This window comes from Lygodium microphyllum, chromosome 15, assembly GCF_053477565.2.
Source record: "Lygodium microphyllum isolate KBCC chromosome 15, Lygodium_microphyllum_v1.1.10, whole genome shotgun sequence".
NCBI lineage: Eukaryota > Viridiplantae > Streptophyta > Polypodiopsida > Schizaeales > Lygodiaceae > Lygodium > Lygodium microphyllum.
In genome coordinates, this window is record NC_141149.1 from 7841449 (window position 1) to 7862046 (window position 20598).

Sequence of the window (20598 nt, forward strand, 5' to 3'; positions counted from 1 at the left end):
AGATTTATATCTCACAGCCTCCTAGTTTTCTTGTGCAGGGGAAGGACCATGTTTACAGGTCATGAAAGGCCCTCTATGGCCTAAAGCAAGCTCCTAGGGCTTGGTATCAGCAGATTGATAAATTCTTCTTAGATAATGGCTTCCATCGATTAGATCATGACTCCAACCTTTATTGCAAGGTTGAGGAGGATAGGTGTGTCTCGATCATATTGTATGTTGATCACCTCATTATCATAGGGTGAAACACACATGAGATGGATCAGACTCCAAAGATATTGAGACAAGAGTTCGACATGGCAGATCTCAAGATCCATCAATTCTTCCTTGGTTTGGAGATTTATCAAATGATGGAGGGAATCTTCATTTCCTAGCACAAGTACAGTCCAAGCTTATGGCAGCAAGAGATCCCCTTAACGATGCCACCCATTACAAGTGCCTTGTTCGGCTCATTGATCTAGCTGATCCACAATCGGCAAGACATCTCTTTTGTAGTGGCTTTGTTGTCTTCTTTCATGAAGACTCCTACTCAAGCTCACCGGAGAGCCACTTTGTGCGTTCTACACTATCTACAGGGGACTCGATCCTACGGGATCATATATGGAGAGGGGGTCACTCTTTCTAGATGGAGTGACTCTAATTGTGTAAGTGATGTGGATTCAAGATGGTCCACTCAGGTTATACCTTCTCCCTTGGATCAAGAGCTCTCTCTTGGAGCAGTAAGACGCAACCTACTATTGCCAGAAACATAATGAAAAGAAGGAAGGGAAGAAAAACAAATACTAGACAATTTCTTATAATCACCCCTTCTTGCATTGATATACATGAGTGGGTCTTCCATTGCCGTGTTCCACATACTGCACTCTTGCTCCAATTTGGTCTTTACCAACATGTTTTAAAGGCAGTGAAGAAAGGGAAACAAGAGACGGAACAAAAGTAGAGACCTGTGTACCAAGCACCAAAGTAGAAGAAATAGGCTGAAAATAGGAAACACACTTCGGATCTCTCTTTGCAAGAGGGGGGCCCATCCCTAATGAAGGTCTCAACAACCTTGCAACATCATCAAGCTTGTCCACTACTACAACTGATGAGAAAGGACCAAATATACCTTCTTCGTGCAGCTTTTGTTTGAAGGCTTGTCAGCATAACTCTTCACACTTCCTCGCTCTATGAGACAAGATTAGCTGCACCTCCTTATCGATGATATTACCAATGTAGTCAAAAAAATCTATTGCCATGTCAAAACCTTGCAGAGTTAGTAGTGGATGCTACTCTTGCTCAATTCTTGATATAGGCTCCAGTGGGGACTAAGACATGTTCAAAGTCATCTAAGCTACTGTAGATCTTGGATTCTGAGAACAGCTTTCACATCAAGGTCTAGGTTTCTTCAGAGAAAACCGAGCTTTGATACCATGTGAAGAAACATCCTAACACGGAATCTCAAACACAATCATGCGACAAAGCACAAACAAATAATAGAACACAGTTGAGGTAACTCAAAGGCAATGAACACAGTGAATAAGAAAGTGAATGAATTTGAATAGAATACAATGCTCATGCAGCAAATACACTATGCAATGAAAGAATACTAACCCTCGAACTCCTACGTTTGGAGGATTGGGGTAGAGAGTATAAGCTAGAGAGCATGTCATACTCCAACAGATCCTGAAATGCAGCAAAGCAGCCTCCGTAGATGTCTGGCAGCAGCAAACGTAGTTGTGGGCAGCTGGATCGATGTCAACAAACATGCAGACGAGAGAAAATCAGCAAACACAGTGACTAAAGATGTCAAACAATCAAGGCGGTAGCAGACTTAGTCAAAAAGCAGCCTCTAGGTGGTGAAAAGATGCAAGGTAGTAACTTTGGAGTCAAAAATGCAGCCTGAGAATGTGACCTCAATTGTAGGCGATGCCTCATGAGCAATAAATGCAGCCTTCTATGGGTGGCCAGGCAGTAAACACAAGGATTGGGCAATGGTGGACAGTTGGCGACAACTAGAAGAAGACAAATCTACGTGAAGATGGCTGGAAATAGGTGCCAAATGATGGTAGACAATATGGGGCAGCTTCAGCTAAGATGTCCTCTATAAAGGGATGTGGGTAGCAAAGCTCTAGCACCTACAAACTGCAAAAACGAGATTAGACTAAATGGGAGGGCAACTTTGTTAGCAGAATAGTCAACTCAGGTGTGAGTCTGTGCTGCAGAGGCTATGGCCTCTTTGTAGTATTTTTACTAGCATTTTATGGTGCCCTTTTTAGGGCTAGGGAGCATTTAATGCTGGCTGACTGCATTTAATGCTCCCCCCATTTTATACCTATATATTGTTGGGGCTCCTCCTCCTCTTCTGTACTTCAGCCATCATTTGTGGATTCTTCTGAGGAGAGAGGAGCCGGTGCCAGGGTGCCCACACAGCCAGTGACTCACTATTGTATGCTGCTGTCTCGTGTTCGATATGGATTCCGTTTCCCGGGCATACATCTGAGTTCTCATCTGTATTTGTGTTTATTTTTTCTTGTCTTGTGTTTCAGCAGTTTATTTCAGCATGTTGTTTATACTTCCATTGCTGCACCACTTCTGACATGGTATCAGATTTCAGGTTTTGTGTTTCTACTATGTTTTATTGCTGATTTCAGGACTGATTTACCCCTCTGTTGCCCTGGCAACTGCTGTCAACCTGATTGCGACCAGATTTTGGCTTCCCTACTCTGCGTTTTGATTAGCATATGCATCGCCAGCCTGTCCGACACCTCCTACTGCCTGTGTTTTCATCATCAGGCTGTTGGCGACAGTTCCCTACACCTGTTTATGCAGTGTGCCGCCTGCATTTTGTTGTTTTCAGTACTATTTTGGGCTGGGCGACCAGCAAAACAGGCCGTTTTTTCTATTTCTGGCGGCTTTGAACTGATTTTTTGACTTTGTGCAGCAGATTTTGGCTTCTTTTGATCAGTTTTTGGGTTATCCTGCATGTGAACTCTTGTTTTTTGCAGTCTGTGCTCGTGGTTTGGCTGTGTTCCCTCTCCCAATCCTTTCTTTTCTCTATTTTTTTTTCTAAATCCTCTCCAGATGGCTCCTCCATGCACATCCACTGATGACAAGCTCCATGGACCTGATTATTACACGTGGAGTGCAGTGATGAAGGCTTGGTTTATTCAAACGCGGTTATGGTACGTGGTTAACGGAGTTGTGGCACGTCCTCAACAACCTTCTCCTATTCCATCTACTTTTGATGACGACAACCATGAGGAGGTTGTGCTTACATGGGATTCGGATGATGCCCGTGCTTATTCGGCATTACTTCAGTGTATTTCCAAAGAAGTCCTACCAGCGGTCACCTCCTGTACGATAGCTTCAAACGTATAGTCGAAGATACAGTTGATGTACGAGACTCCTTCCACCATGAGGACCGTTACTCTCTATGGCTAGCTCCAGCAACTGAAGTTTGAATCCAAAGATACGATTCAATCCTTCCTACTTCGTGTTACCCAACTCCATGACCAGCTTCGCACTATGCAGTCTGCCCTATCAAAGGCACATCTTACCTTTTGTCCGGCATGTACGAAACAGCATGAGACCTTGCAGTTGGTCCATTCTGATGTGTGGGGACCAACCCATAATGCATCTATGGGAGGCACTAAATACTATGTGACCTTCATAGATGACTTTAGCTGCTATACTTGGGTTTATATATTGAAAGCGAAGGATGAGGTGTTTGCTGTTTTTAAGCAGTTCAAGAAGCAAGTTGAGAAAGAATTTGATTGCTACATCTCTTGACTAAGATCCAACAGCAGTGGGGAGTATGTATCACATGAGTTTGATAATTTTTTGGCTGAAAATGGTATTCATAGGTAGCTTACATGCAGCTACACTCCATAGCAGAATGGGATAGTTGAATGAAAGAATAGGGTATCAATGGAAGTTACCCGTGCTATGATGAATGAGAAGAATATACCGCTTTACTATTGGGCTGAGGCTATTATGACAGCCATGTACATTTTGAACATGACTCTCACTACAGGCATTCATGATGTGACACCCTTTCAGAAGTTTTATGGCTACAAACTTGATGTCAATCACATGAAAGTATTTAGTTGTATTGCTTATGTACATATTCTTAATGAAAAGATAAGGAAGTTGGATCTGAAAGCACATAAGTGTGTCTTTATTGGTTATGTGCAAGAAAAGAAGGCATATAAATGTTTTGATCCCTCTACTTGGGAGACACTTGTGAGTAGGGATGTTATATTTGATGAGATGGCTACTTGGTATGCATCACCTACAGCAATACCATTTGACATGCCTTCTTCACATGCTTCTACAGTTGATTCGCAACAGAGTACTGCATTGATAAGTCCTAGTGTTACGAATGTATCATCCCTTGTATCTCCATGGACAGGGAGATTGCACAGTTCTGGCTCATTGTCCACTGACACAACTATATCGATGAGGGGGAGATATGACATGATGGACAACAAAGGGAAAGAGAAAGTTTGTAATGATATACCTGGCATGATGACTTCAGGCTATGACTCGACTAATAGCCTTGATAGTGAACTTGGTATTCCTACTGTGTATACGCCTGGTACTCGGTAGACCAAGTACATTCTACCTCATGAGAGAGGGGAACCTAGTAGTGCACCACAGCTCAGATACTCACAGAGGGTTAGGTATCCTGTGGATAGACTGACTTACAATGGTTACTGTGCGGAGCATTAAGATTATATGATGAAGGTTATGGAGGTTAAAGAACCTACCACTTATGCGGAAGCAATGATGGATAAGAATTGGTGCACAACCATGGATGAGGAAATGGCTGCCTTGGCTGAAAATAGCACAAAATAGCACTTGGGATCTTGTTCCACTGCCAGATGGGAAAAAGACTGTTTGCTGCAAATGGGTTTATAAGATTAAATGCAAGTCGGATGGCAGTGTGGAGAGGTACAAAGCAAGGCTGGTTGCCAAGGGATATGTTCAACAATATGGTCTAGACTACGAAGAAACTTTCAGCCCTGTTGCCAAGATGGCAACCATACGAGAACTTTGATTGCATTGACACAAAATAAACCTAGTTTACCATGCCAAAATGAAGCATATTGAGATACACTACCATTTCATCCATGAGATGATTCTTGCAGGCAGAGTGGATCTTATGCATGTGAAGACGGATGAGCATGTAGCAGATATATTTACCAAGTCTTTAGGTAAAGATAAGTTCAGTCGATTCCGACAGCTACTTGGTGTACAAGTGTTATCTTGAGCTTGAGGGGGAGTGTTAAGACTTCAAGTTATGTCTATCTGTCTATGTGTGTGATGGACAGTCTAATTGTATGTCCAGCTGCACACAACAAGTGTGGGACATTTAATAAGTCGGTGGTCTCTGATTTATTAGTACATAAGCTAGATGACCTAGTTGTAACTATTCAGCTCTATTAGTTACGAGTAAGAATAATGAAAAGACATGGGAGGAGGTAACTGCTCACTCTCTGTTGCTCCGATCCTACTCTGTCATCTAACAGCTTGTACTATTTTTACTATTTCCAATAGTCTTCAATCTATTAGTTTTATTGTTTCTCAGCTTGTACTGTTTTTTGTAGTTTTCAGCCCAAGGACTCGTTATTTAGTGGTTACTATTGGATTTTAGTCTTTATGTCATATGGCATTTATGATTCCTCAATTATAACTTATTTCTCAATTTCTAATATTTCTTGTAGTCTTCAATCTAACTCATTATTCAATGTTTTTGTTGGACTTTAGTCTAAAGTCATAGAACATTTCTCAATCACCATTTGGCATTCACAATTATTACTTCTCTTCAATTTAAGTATTCATTATTCATTTCTTGTTTCAACTTTCATGCTTCATGTATTGTTTAAACTTTTATGGGATATTTCAATTAGGTTTCTTTATAGTGTATTTCAATTATGTTTAGAAAACATATAACTTTTAGGTCCCCATCCCCGTCCTGCTTCCTCACCCCCTGTCCCCTATTTTCCTCTGTTCCCCCATCCCCGTCCCCCGTCCCTAGTGACTATGACCAGTAGGAGCTGACTAGATGAAGTCCTCCAGAACATGAATGGGCGAGCGATCTCCAATTAATCTGTAGGCTAGAGAAGACGCCTCAAGGGCTGTCACTCTATCCCTAAGTGCCAACTCTATCTGCGAAGTGAAGCGGAACAGCAGGAAGGTATCGCCCAACTATGCGCAAGGGGTGGCACTGCAGCGCCTTGGTGGTGGTGGAGGACCGGCTACTATCTTGTGCAACACACTAGCTCCATGTGACTGTGGTGCTGGCTCTAACTAGATGACTGGTGCTGAGCTCTGCACTGGTGATTTTGGCACCTAAAGGGAATGTGCTGAAGTCTTGAGCGAGGAACCAAGTGAAGGCTGCAATGGTGAATGAAGAAGCTGAGGATGCCATGTGTGAGGGAGGGAAGATGGTGGTGGGCAGGGCAGGTGGTGTTTGATAGATGGTGGCAGGTTACTAGCCTGGACAAGTGAAAGGTGGACTGTGATCTGAGGTAGGTAGTGGCAGGCAGTGGTGGGTGAGTCAACTAGTACAATAGTCCTTCCTTTTATGGTCCCAAAATTCAACTAGTACAATACTCCATTTCAGCAAGAGACCTTATCAATGTTTTTTCAGTCCCTGTTTCTTTGCAAGTTCCTTTGATTAATTATTTAATATTGCAACACCAATAGTTTCAAAGGGACCAACCATATGACAATACACTTGGATATATTTCATTGTAGGATACATTGACAAACACATCAAAATTGCAAAGAAAATGTTTTAGAAGGCACTAATCACAAGACTTTTTGGTGCTAGAACGTTTGATTCTCAAGGTCTTTTTGGTGCTACACATAGACATTGAATACATACGGAAGCCATCCAGGCCATAGATAGTTCTTGAGGCCAACCTAATCCCGAAGGGGGCTATCCTAGTCCTACATAGGAGCTCACTTGAAGTTTTGTGTGTAATAAAGTACTTGCACAAGGAAGCAAGGGTGAGGATTAAATTGCAAAAGACATGGACAAATGCTCCATGCAAATATCCATTAGATAGGGGCTTTCTTTTATAGACTCAAAATTCAACTAGTACAATGCTCCTTTCTTGAAAAGCATAATGGAGCCAGTAGGGTAATATAGGTTGGACTTGGTGATTCTCAATATGAAGTCAATTCATAGGTTTATCTTTCATCTATATTCAATATCATCCGTTTTTTTATCATGTCCTTTTGGTTTAGCGTGTACTCGCTAATGTTTTGACCTTTCTTGAGAGAATATTGAAAATATGATCAATGAGAAAAGTTTATAAACAAAAGCATCATCACTTCAGTATTATCTGTATTTTATTTAAGGGAAAGAATTCACCTCACAAATCCACGAAAATAAAGAATCTCTTTGTTCACTTCTCACTTGCCAAAAAGACCTCTATATTGATGGTGGTTAATAGTGATCTCTAAACAAGCACCTTCACACATAATAAAATTACACACAAATCTTCACATTGTACAAGCCTCTTACAAACACACCAGTAGACAAAATAGGTAAGAATTGGCATTTACTTTTCGTAAGTTAAAACCACATCCACACAAACCTGGTGATCTATGTGTGCACCAAGTGGGCATATTCGATAGGGAGATACCACCAATTTCACGTCATCTTCACTTTTACTTGCCATTTTTGCAACCATAGTTCTCATTTCATCCATCTAAGAAAAGTTTATCATCATCACTTTCAATTCCACACAAAACAATATTACACTCTCCCTCCCTACTAAACTAGGTACACACCCTTAATATTATAGATGTGTCTGTTTTTTGTAGCTACTTGCACACGTGACATTGACTTAGACTTTTGTTTACATGTACCATCCTCCTAATATCATTTTATAACTTACTTAAAACACAAGCAAAGGTTCATTTTCATTACAAGTTGGATGTAATGTACAACATACAACCTATGACAATGCCATTCAAAATTGGATATAGTACCTACAAGAATCATGTAAGCTTCCAAATACCTCTACCTATGCACCTACAAAAGTTGGGTTAGGGCTTTTTGTTTTCAGTCAGTTGATTGACCTTCCATCTTTTGGGTGCATGGCCCACTCTCATTGAGCCTCCTCTTAGGGCAACCCATTTATGTCCATACAAAAGACACCCTTATAGTGTCACATTTTACCTTAGCAATGCATTCAATTTGTTGCTCGGCATTCCTACATTTTATCTAAGCAATGCATTGATATTTGCTAATCAATTTTTCCTCCCTCTCTCTCCTACATCTATTGTCCACCTTCACTGGATCAAAGCAAGTGTGTTCATTCAACTTCCCCTTTGAAACCAGCCTTCATAATTAATATGAAGGGTCATGACCATACGCTTGCTTGCACATAGGAAATAAATTAGAAAATAAACAAAAGACTTGCTAAACACAAGAGCTAGAATGCTCTTGCAAGGTAGATAACACACATTAGGCAACTATCACAAGGACATGAAATTTTGATCATTTGCTTGGCATTTGATTGAAAGTTAATCAAATGTATAAATGTGACTTGCACATGTGAGGTTTAGAACAATTAGTTTTGGGATGCATTGCTGCCAATCACTTCTCATTGCCCTGTACCCCCCAGATGAGCGTGTGGAAAAATATGTTTGTTAGCTGCCTAAAGGAATCAAGGATTTTTGCATTAAATCCACCGTCTCTAGCGTGTCTCAACTCATAGAGACTACTACCACAACAAATACTTTGCTGCATGGGAAAGATTTAGGCTTCTTAGAGAGTAGGGAGAAGCTGAATAAAAATTTGTTTAAGATTGAGAAAAGGAGAATATCTGAAAGGGCTCAAAAACATCGGCACAACATAGGGAATTGATGGCAGCAAGTAAATGTTTTATTTATGAACAAGAGGGTCATATTGCAAGGGACTATCCCAATAGGCAGCAAGCTGAAAAATCAAAAAATTGGGGAGATTCTAAGGGAAAGAAACCCAAAACATCATTGGGATTGGTGCCCAATGTTGTTAGTGAGCACCCCAATGATGATGCTACTAAGTTGTGCAAAGCATGGGGTAAAACTAGGGATCATCATGCATTGATTTTCTTTGATAATGGTACACCTGCCAACTTTATCTCTATTGACATGGCAGTCTCAAAGAGGATGAGATGGGACCCATGGGGTAAGTTGGAATAGCATGTAAAGGCCATGCAGAGCCTATCACACCACTCATTGGAAAGCTCTGATTGCATATACACGGATATATGGATAGTAAAAAGTTCTTCATTTGCTCCACTTGAGGGTTATGATGTATTGCTTGGAATGCCATGGTATTGCCGTATGCATGCAGTGATTGATTCTCGTGCAAAAGAGATCACTATTCAGCATAAAGGAAAGACACTCAAGCTTGATGTAAATTTAAATGAGGAATATGTCATTGTTGTGTCTACAACTCCCATTTCTAAAATAATGAAAGTTTATCTCTTGGCATACTTGGTTTTTACTAAGGATAAAAATAATAGTGAGAATATTGGAAACATATCTAAGTTAGAGAAGGATAAAAATGATAGTGAGAATATTGGAAAAATGATACTTGGTTTTTACTAAGGATAAAAATGATAGTGAGAATATTGGAAACATGTCTAAGTCAGAGAAGGATCGCATGTCATTTCTGAAAATGTATGCCAATTGCCTCTCTCAGCCACTTCTAGGACAGCTACCGCTTGAAAGGCTTGAGGATCATGGCATAGATCTCATCCTTGGAAGTAGCCCATCTAATAAACCACCCTTCAGAGTCCATGCAACCCAGCAGGAGATAATGAGTCAAGTGAATGGGCTGTTAGAAAAAAGGCTTATTTAGCCCAACTCATCTCCTTTTTGTTCACAAGTGCTTTTGGTGCGAAAAAAGGACGGTTCATCACATATGTGCATTACTTATCGTGGCCTAAACAAGATTATAATAAAGAATTAGTTTCCGATTGCAACCAGTCTTCCTCCTTAGATAAGGTGGTAAATAACCTGATTAAGCACTAATTACAACAAGCATAAAATTCACATAAACTGAAAATGCACACTTTACCACTTTAATCTTGGGCATTGGACACCTGATTGACCCCAAAACCGGTGCCCCTTGTGGTATTTCTTTATCATATATTGCAAATGGGAGGAGTACAAGTGGAGTCCTTTGATCTCCTCCGCTAATCCAAGTGTCTCTTGCTATCAAAACTGACCAGCAAGCCTCCAAACCAATTTGCCCCTTGGTTTGCTTGTGGATTGGCCTTCACCCTGCTCCTTGAGAAATACAAATTCAGCCCCAAATCTGATATTGGCTAGTTGGCCTCTTGAATCTCCCTGAAATTTCTCAATTTCAACTATTGGAATTCAAGTCTTAGGCCCTCAATTCTGTGCACGCAATCCGAGGCATCTGTCAAAACCCTAATTTTTGCTGTAAATTAGGGTTTACAGCAAAGATCGACTAAAATCTCTTCCTTTGATTGCTCAAACTACTAGAAAATACTGAGATAACTTGAGAAATGCTCAAGGAATACGAGAAAATACTATAGAGAGAGAAATTTCAAAGTTTCATCTCGAGAAACACTAAAAACCTAGAAAATACTAAGATAACTTAAGAAATAGTTGGGGGATAAGAGAGAATGCTATAGAGAGAGAAATTTCAGAGTTTCATCGCGAGAAACATTAAAAACTATTGCTACCCTGCTTAAACAGCCATGGAAGCTATCATCTACAACTTAGGACCACCAGAAAGACTACTGCCCCCTCCTCTATATTATCATTTGCACCAAAAGGATCTTAGGCTGCTATTATCTGCTCTTGGATGTTGAGCTAAAAATGCATTAGCTTCACTTAAACAGCTCCAAAACATGCTTAATTAAGGAAGAAACCTTGTTTATTTAAAAGAAATGCATTCCTAGAGAGTGTATGTATTCCATAAGCACAAACCCACTTGGGAGGACCCAAACTTTCTATAAATAGGTATATAGCCCTCCATTCAGTCTTAATCTTGTTTTTGTAGATTTCACGTGTTTTCAACTTGTTATCCACACCTCGTTCGCGGAGGACATCACAGTCCAAGCTGTCCACCGCAATCTTCGCTCATCTGGCACATATTTCCAGTCCTCTGTCAGTTTACTACTATTTCCAGCCACGCGATTGCTGCTGTCCGCCATCCAGTTGTCGTACAGACTGCTACGTCAGCATATTGCTGCGTTTGCAGGCCCCAGTTGCCATGCTGCAGATTTTCTCTCTCCTCCAACTATTGTCATCATCTCCTCAGCCTATATCTGCTATTTTCTCTCTCTTGCATCATGTGTTTGCTGTTTTTTCTCTCCTGCAGCGTACACCTACTCATCTCTCTCCTCACCTACGTTTTTAGTCTTTCTCTCTCATCACCTACGTTTTTAGTCTTTCTCTCTCTTGCACTACCGTCTATATCAGATCCAGCCTTCCTTGGCTGCGTTTGCTGATGTTTGACATCTAAAGGCTGCCTTGCTACGATTCGGGATCCATTCAAAGTACGACACACTCTCCAGCTCATTATCCCTACCCTAATCCTTGAGATACAGGAGTTCGAGGTACAGTATTCATTCATTGCATAGTGTGTACACAAGAAACAGGAACAACATAAGGATAAATGACTTCAAACACTACTTCCACACCACTTCTCACATCCGAGCTAAATCCATCGAAGAACGAGTCGGAGTGGGCCTCACAGCTTGCTTTACATGCTCCTGACATGGCCGGACAAAATTTAGACTACCATGGAGTTCCACGACTTTACGAGATCACTGCAACTGAGTACGATCTCATTTTGATGCATAGAGCCCAGTAGCAGATAAAAGGTAAGTCCGAATTTCACCCTTTAGATATTCGGTGCACCGATCTATTGACCATGCAAGAAAGGTGGAATCTCCACTTAGGACTGGCCATCCACAAGTGGAAACTGGAATAGAGTACACTCCATTGCCTTCATACTTATTCTCTCTGGTGCCAAGTATGTCTACTATTTCAGATTCTGTTAATGATGATTCGCCTTCGCCTATTGATATGGATGATTTTCATGATGGACATATGCAAAACAATTTCTGGTTTATGAGTAATGAGGAAGATACATATTTCTTTATGAACTCAAGCCTAGGTAAGTAGTTAAAACAAGAAACTGCGGTATTCCTTCCCCTTCTTTTTCTTCAAACAATTTTGTTTTCAAATATCAAAATGAAGTAGATGCATCTTCATTATCGTAATTTCAATTTAATGCATTTGATGAACAAAAGGAACCCATATTATTTCCCACATCTACACCTATCACAAATCCATTTAGCCTCCCTTCCATCCCACCCTCCACATCCTTTCAACCTCCATTAAGTGCACCGCATGTTGCATCTCATATAGAATCACGTGTGTTTTCATTCATCACACCAGGGATTCTTCAAACTTAGGCACAGCCATTAGAATCTCATCTCTTCCTTAGCCGAATGGTGTTCCTATTAGCAATCATGTTTGTCATGCCCTATCATCTCCTGTCTATGAGCCTCAGTCTGAGTCAGACGAGGACTTTAGGAGCTCTGACTTGTCTCTCGCTTGTTTTGACGGAGGAGGTAGCTCATTCTAGAGCACTCAGTTTATTGCATTTCAGTGCATTTTCTCCTCCAGTCGGGATTTTATGTGCATTTCCCGAGGCAATTTCTGCATTCTTCAGCCTGCCTCACCTGCCGGACATTGTCCACCCTTTCCGGGATTTTTCTGGGCATTCCTGGCATTTTTACCAGCATTAAATGCTGGTCGGACATATTTATGGCCTCAAATTTCAGGTCGGCCAGTTTTTGGGTTGTTTGGCTATTTATAGCCATTTTCCACTTGGCAGTCAGTTGTATTATCATCTTCCCTCCTTCTTTGGCAGGTGCACACTCCGACTCCGTCATCTTCCTCCATCTTCGGTGCTGCCGTCATCATTAGCCTGATCTGGTGCCCTCACTGACGCTTCGGGCTGCGTGCAGGGACTGATCAGTCCACAGTTTTGTATTCAGCATTCATTACAATCAGTGCAGATTTTCTTCCTTCATTTTCTACTCTCTCTCTCTCTCCCTCTGTGTTTGTGTTTCTTCTTCCATTGCGCACTCTCACATGGTATCGTCGCCTAACTGAGAGCACCGAGGAGAGCTTCCATTGCAGAGGAGGACACCATCAAGTGCAACCTTTCTTCCCTCCTTTCCAGCCCTTGGCGGTGCTGTCCAGGCTGAAACGCAGCCTTCCATACCTGTGTTTTGTTGTTTTGCAGCATCAGGAGGAGTAGGCGACAGTTTTCTAGGTGTTTGCAACCTGCATTTGCATCAAACGCAGCCAACAGGAGGTGGTCAACATCAGCAGAGGAGCAGGCGTCATCATCTGGAGGATAGGCAATAGTTTTTTTCTCCAAGCGGCAGCATTTTCTCTCTCCTCTTGCAGGCGACAGCATCTTCTGGATCTTTTCTGACATAGGCAGCTCCATCTTGACTGTCTGTTGGTTGCAGATTGTTTGGTGATTGCAGATATATATGAAGATGTCTTATCACCAGTTATTTGCTGATTCAGAGGATGTGGTCTCTATTCCTTCCTCTGAGAGACGGAGAGACTTTCGTGCTAGTTGACACGACGACCGGAGGTCACCTAGCCCATTTGACCGAGATCCCTCTATTCCCCGTTCTCTCCATGTTTCATAGAAGGCTCGTTCTGCTGGCCTTCATATGCCTTCCATGGCACCCTCTATACAGGTGCCCGTACTCCCTTTTTTGCCCAAAGAAGACAGGCTTGATGGTTCCAACTACTCGCTTTGGTCGTGTAAGGTGGAGTGTATCCTTGATACCTTTGATCTTTGGGAGTTTGTTACCCACCCTATTTCCCGTCCAGTGGAGGACCCCACCATTGGATCATCGATGGATCGTGCGGCCTTATGGGATCGGCTCAACTCACGAGCTCGATCTTTCCTCTTTATGAGCTTATAGGATTCTGTCCTAGTGCATATATGCAGGTTGCGGAAAGCAGCAGAAGTGTGGACAAAGCTTGCTTCTTTGTACCATTAGAAGACATTTGCCCATCGGATTACTCTCGAGAAGAAATTACGGGTGCTCGTTGTTGATGATTCTTCTTCCATGAAGGATCATGTCAATAGGTTGGAGGACATGAGGGATGAGCTTGCGTCCCTTGACAGGATGATCGCTTCCGAGGATATGGCCATGATTCTTTTGACTCAACTGCCATCTCCCCATTTTGATGTCTTCTACACCAGCCTTCTTACATCGAGGACCCGTGAGAAACTTCTATGGGAGGAGCTTGCCCCGCTTGTTTTGGAGCATGACGAGCGCGCCAAAGAGGTAGCCAGTGGATCCACCTCCATCAAAGCTTTTGTTGCAGGTTCGAGAGGGGGGACACAAAAGAAAGGGGTGTCACAGGCTAAAAGACAGGAGAGTTCTTCAGGTTCTAACTTCGACTCGGAGAAGCCTAAATGCCCATACTGTGGGAAGGGGACACATCCAAAGGAGAAATGTTGGAAGAAGTACCCTCACCTTCGTCTAGGAGCAACGGATGGAGCTAAAACATCTGAGCCTTCTACCTCTACTCCAGCAGTTACCCATGAGTCAGTGTTCCTTCATATTGTTGACTTGGAGGAGCCTTCTTCAATGGTTGCCTCATCTTCTAAGAGGCCTTGGCTGGTTGATAGTGGAGCTTCTAGTCATATGACTCCCCGAGGTGATTTGTTGCAGGATCTATACCCTTCTGAGGGTTCAGTCACTGTTGGTGACATTGTTTCGGTGCCTATTTGTGGTGTTGGCACTTTGCCTTTATTTCCCGACCGCACGTCAAGCTCCCTTTCCCAGGCTCTTTATGTTCCTGACTTGGGCTTTCCACCCCTCTCAGTCTATGGCCTTACTAGGCTTGGTACCCGGGTTGTCTTCACCGAGCAGGCCATTTGTATTGAGGATTCTTCTACAGGGGCTGTTATTGCGACAGGTTGGCAGGAGAGCGGGCTTTATAGGCTCCATTCCCCTTCTCTTATGCAGGGACCTCCGGGGCAGTTATCTATTGCTACACATGTTTCCACTTGTGCACCCTCTTTTCCACAGGTTCCTTCCCATCCCCCAGCCTCTCCTCCAGTGGTTCTCTCGTAACCCCCATCCCTTTCAGAGGGGGATGATCTCGGTGATGCGGCTGTGGATTTCTTGGCCCCTACTGTTTTAGAGGGGGCTTCCCAGGATCGCGAGGAGTTTCTTCATCGGCAATCTTCATCGACGGACTTCATCGACCTTGGCATTCCTCTTGCCACCCCAGGATCCGTTTCTCCCTTGGCCTTCCGCCACATCCAGGATCTGAGAGGGGGTGTTAGCAGTCATGTTTGTCATGCCCTGTCATCTCCTGCCTGTGAGCCTCAGTCTGAGTCAGACGAGGACTTTAGGAGCTCTGACTTGTCTATCACTTGGTTTGACGGAGGAGGTAGCTCATTCTAGAGCACTCAGTTTATTGCATTTCAGTGCATTTTCTCCTCCGGTCGGGATTTTATGTGCATTTTCCTGGGCAGTTTTTGCATTCTTCAACCTGCCTCACCTGCCAAACATTGTCCACCCTTTCCGGGATTTTTCTGACCATTCCTGGTATTTTTACCAGCATTAAATGCTGGTCGGACATATTTATGGCCTCAAATTTCACGTCGACCAGTTTTTGGGTTTTTTGGCTATTTATAGCCATTTCCCACTTGGCAGTCAGTTGTATTATCATCTTCCCTCCTTCTTTGGCAGGTGCACACTCTGACTCCGTCATCTTCCTCCGTCTTCGGTGCTGCCGTCATCATCAGCCTCATCTGGTGCCCTCACTGGTGCTTCGGGCTGCGTGCAAGGACTGATCAGTCCACAGTTTTGTATTCAGCATTCATTACAGTCGGTGCAGATTTTCTTCCTTCATTTTCTGCTTTCTCTCTCTCTCCCTCTATGTTCGTGTTTCTTCTTCCGTTGCGCACTCTCACAGTTCCACCTTTTTCTCACACACTTTCGGGATCATTCCAACCTAGGTATTTCCCCCGGTCTCTCCCGAGTATGGATCAGTTGGTGCCACAGTTTGCCTCCATGGCATTACCTAGTGGATCCTCTAGTCATTTTGTTGTGTTCCAGTCAACATTTAGACAAGGCTTATGTGTCTGAGTGCCTCCACCTCCACCGACACCTTATGGAAGCATTCATGTTCCCGTGCCTCCGCATCAATCAACACTCATTGGACACTCAAACTATTTATGCCTACCCACCTCTTCCCCCTCCTCCTCCTTATCAGACACCTCCACCACCACCACCATCTTATCCTCCATATCCATCTTACTCCACATTCCCAACATCTCATGGTTCTACCTCATCTTCCACCAAGCATCCATTCAATGACAAGACTTGTTTTAACAGGTCAAACTTTACAACTTGGTCGAACTTGATGAGACATCTCCTTGACTCACAGAATCTATGGGATCTTGTACAAGGGTTGGAACCCCAATCCGATCCTGTATTTGTTCCATACAAGGTCGTCCACTCATGAAAGACAAGGAATGCCTTCGCTATTGTCGAGCTAATGTAGGGCTTATTGCTTGAGTTTCATTCTTACCTTCAGCATTTTGACTTAGCGTCAGAGTGACGGGCACACTTGACTAACCGCTATGTGGCTCGAGATAGGACCCATCAAATAAATCTTGAACATGAGCTTCAAAACTTCAAAATCTCTGGCCGAGATGACTTGAAAGTCAAGTTAGCTGAGTATCGATGTCTCCTTGCCGAATTCTCCACTACAAGGACTCATAAGTCCTCTGACAATCAGGTCACGACGTTTCTTAACAAGCTACCGAATAAATACTTCAATTTTGTGCGGCAAGTGGTTTCTCTATCCAATTTACCCACATTCTATGAGTTTGAGTGTCAACTATTGCATAGCAAGGAAAGGGTAAACAAAATCAAACTTCAAATCAAAATCAAAATCAAAATCAAGCAGGGTATCACAAGGAAACTCCCAGTCTCAACTCAAACCGCGGTGGCAGAATGTACCTAAGAAGAATAGGTATTATCAACATTGTCAAAAGGCTTGCCATTTTGACGAGTGTTGATCAAAGGCAAGAGGCACAATACCAAAATCCAAGTCACAAACCCCCGTCTCTCAATCGGGCAACCCCCCTCAAGGGAGGCAAGTTAATGGCAAGGGACAGTGGAAAGATCAGACTCACACTACCACTAGTCAACTCCAAAGGGCTTGTCTAATTGATCTGTAAAGGCCCACATCATCTCCGTAGAGACATCCGATGCAAGTATTGCCTTCTGCCTAATTCAGCCTGTCTAGCCTTCAAAATCTGTGTTTACAGAAGTTGATCACTTCCAGAGGCTACCCACTCATTTTGGGATTAGGGAAGAGGGGCCAATGCTGGAACAATTGAGTTACTGGACAATGCTCCCATCAACCAATGCAAAATCTGCCAGCCTTGTGTTCTGGCTCTATTCACAACATCAAGGGAAAACAGCAAAATAAATCTCTATGCACGCGATGGACATTACAATGTCCCAAAAATGAAAAATGAGATCGTGTTTTTTTTAAAAGCGCCCTCCAATGCTCAAGCAATGGTTACCAAACAATTGACATAGCAAGTCCAATAGCTAAAGAGGGGTCTGAATCCACATTCCTGCACAATGGTAGTAGCCATGTTGACATAAACCAATCAATCCTCGCATGCTTCTGTGTTGTAAATGACCACAAAGCGTTTTATTAATATTCCCCACTAGTGTCTCAAATGTGTTTCATGTGTTATAATATCCGAGATACACACTCGACTTTCTTATATACTTAAAAAATATATGGTGAATATTATGCTGGCGTAGAGAGAGAACAGATGAGAGAAAAAAAAGATGTAGAGAGAGAGAGAGAGAGAGAGAGAAATTAACAACACACTAGGGACTGGAAGATGGGCCAGTCCCCCCCTCTTGTGGAGCTATATTATTGACAAGGAGCAAGCTCCTCCATTACACATAAACCAGTTATTACTTGTAGATCTTGGAGACAAGATCACGGTTCCTTGCACGGTATATAACCGGCTAACACTTGCACAACTTGAAAGTTTGCACCTTTCCATCCTTCTTGAGTCACCTTCTCTCTTATATAATATGTGTAGGGCTCTCCTCTTGGCGCTTGATTTCAGCAAAGCTTCCGTAGCGTTTGCACTTTCTCTCTCCTCTTGGAGCTTGATTTCAGTGGAGCTTCCGCAACGCTTGATTTCAGCAGAGCTTCCACAGCACTTGCACATTCTCTTCTCCTCTTGAAACTTGATTGCAAAGTGATGCTTCATTCACCTCTCTCACACCCAAGGAGAGCCTTTTCTTTTATAGGCTTTCAAGAGCTTCTCTTCTTGGAGAGAGACTTGAGTTGATCTTCATGCAAGATGTGGCTGTTTCAAGACCTACTCTGCAGCACCAATTTCGAGATATCTCTCTGTGTGTTGCTCGGATGAAAAAACATCCAACAAGAAAGTTGTAGATCTCGTTTGTTTCCGATAACCCACGCAAGGGCATTTTTAGAAATCGTCTTTTTATCGCAAGATATTTTTAAAATAATTTCACCATGTCTTCTTTTTTTTTTTAACAGCTTCTCAAACTTGTACTCTTAACTTGTGGTCCATGCAACCACCTTAAGGAGAATTCATTAAATTGCATTGGGCCTCAACCTTAAAATTGACTTTTACACAAAAGCTTGTGTCATTTTAAACCTTAGAAAGAGAAAATCACTTCTCTCTTCACTTCCAGAGGATTATGTCTCTCGTCTTTCTTAGCGTGAGAATTACCTCTCTCGTCTTTCTTAATGAAAGAAAAGACCTTAAACCTTGACTTGTAAGGGAGAGGATAATCCCAAATGAATGCAATGCTCATTACACACAAGTAAACGTTTCCAGACGTCCTCGGATACACACATAAATACATATACACAATGCTAATGTACTTTCTCTTCTTAGAACTTAATCCATCTTTATTTATGTGTAACTCCTTAGTTCTTGTGTACACTCTTACACTTGACAAACACTTCTTTCCCCCTTCATAACTTGTGCTGCATGTACCAGATATTCCCGTCACACTGCTCTGATCATCCCATTAAGTGATGCAATAGGAATACTGGTCTCTAAATGGTCTCATAGCTATGCTAGATCATCATCAATACTTTTTTAAAAAATGAATCATTAATTTATTGGCATAATGGTCTCATGGCTATGCTAGATCATCATCGACACTTTAAAAAAATGAATCATTAATTTATTGGCATAAATTTATTAAATAGAGAATGTGTAATAAGCAATTAATTAAGTGACACATGACTCGCACTTGTTTCGCAATTGGCCCCTTTACCCTAGAGGTTGACACACTCTCTACCGTGGTCCAACTGAGACAAAGAGCTTCGAGGTTGATTATATTCACATTAGCATAGTGCATTTGTTCATCTATCCTTATTGTCTCAAAGTTACCCATCAAATTTCGATTCTACTATTTTCATTGTGTTACATCGTACACTTTGAGTTTATCTTCTTTGTGTGAGTATTTCTCTACACTCCGAAGACGACAAATAGGACCCTACTCTTACAAAGATTAATGTCCTCTCAAGAAGATCTCTCAAGAAGATAGAGCTTAATGACCCATCGAGAAAATGTCCCCTAAAGTAGTAGCTTTTACATTGATCACTTGCTCAATGCAAGTAACCCACCTATCAAGATGAGTAAAGTTATGAATGGAGAGGAGATGGAAGGCCTGGATTTGGAATGGAAAGGGCTCCTCTACAAAGCTTGAAGATCAACGGTCAAAGAAGAATGGCATGATACCCACACCATAAAGAATCACGGATGGGATGTCAGGTAGTGCTTCTGAAAGATTGATCTTCTAGCACCGGAGGTGTAATGCACGACAATAGATGCAAAGAGCAACTTCTTCAGAGAAGTCCTGATTCCTGCAGGCTGAGATCAAACTCATATCTCTGCATGGAATCATGTTTCTGCAGAGCGGTGCCTCTAATTGTGACAGTGTGCGCAGACACAGTACAATTTCTTGTTGTTTGTGCGCGTTTGTGCGTGCCCGTGTGTGTGTGAGTGTGTGTGCGTGTGTGTAAGAGATGTGTGTACCAAAGATTGCGACGGCCACTCGAAGCCGAAGGAAGACGCCATGCGCGATAGATCCAGCTGTTGTCGTAATGGCCGCTGCCCACATTATGCCTATACACGTGAACACATTGCCCTCCACATTTATCTTGCCCTCTGCTTTTATTACACCTGCCACTCCACTAATCATAGTTTTTTGTTTTATTTTTTCCTGGTTTCCCCAAGAGAAAGCCAAAAATTTGGTGTATAACACCAACATGATCCCAACTAGCACTCCCGCTAGTACCATAGACATTCGCTATCTTAGTGCTTCGAGCTAGGACAACATGCACAAGTGTAGGTCCTAAGGGAGACTGTAACACGATGTTGTTCTCTCTCTCTCTCTCATTATTTTTTACAACACAACTCACGTTTGTGAGACCAGATCAAACCACTATGTAGTTTTAACATAACCAAAAGGCTGTGTATACCGG

General features: G+C 42.4%; 1 protein-coding gene across 5 annotated transcripts in view; it reads right to left on the reverse strand.

Moving 5' to 3' along the window:
- GALAK (galacturonic acid kinase) overlaps positions 1 to 20283 on the reverse strand; it is a 139323-nt gene extending 119040 nt beyond the window's left edge. For 3 of the 5 annotated variants that reach the window (XM_087693852.1, XM_087693850.1, XM_087693849.1), the window contains exons 1-2: positions 20150 to 20283; positions 7590 to 7703 (exon numbers count right to left, since the gene is read on the reverse strand). In XM_087693852.1, the coding sequence (XP_087549978.1) occupies positions 7590 to 7703; positions 20150 to 20191 (156 nt within the window). In that variant the 5' untranslated portion in view covers positions 20192 to 20283. The remainder of the gene's footprint in view (positions 1 to 7589; positions 7704 to 20149) is intronic. The other 2 variants (XM_087693854.1, XM_087693853.1) reach the window with 1 other exon arrangement.
- Between the last annotated feature and the right edge of the window lie 315 nt (positions 20284 to 20598).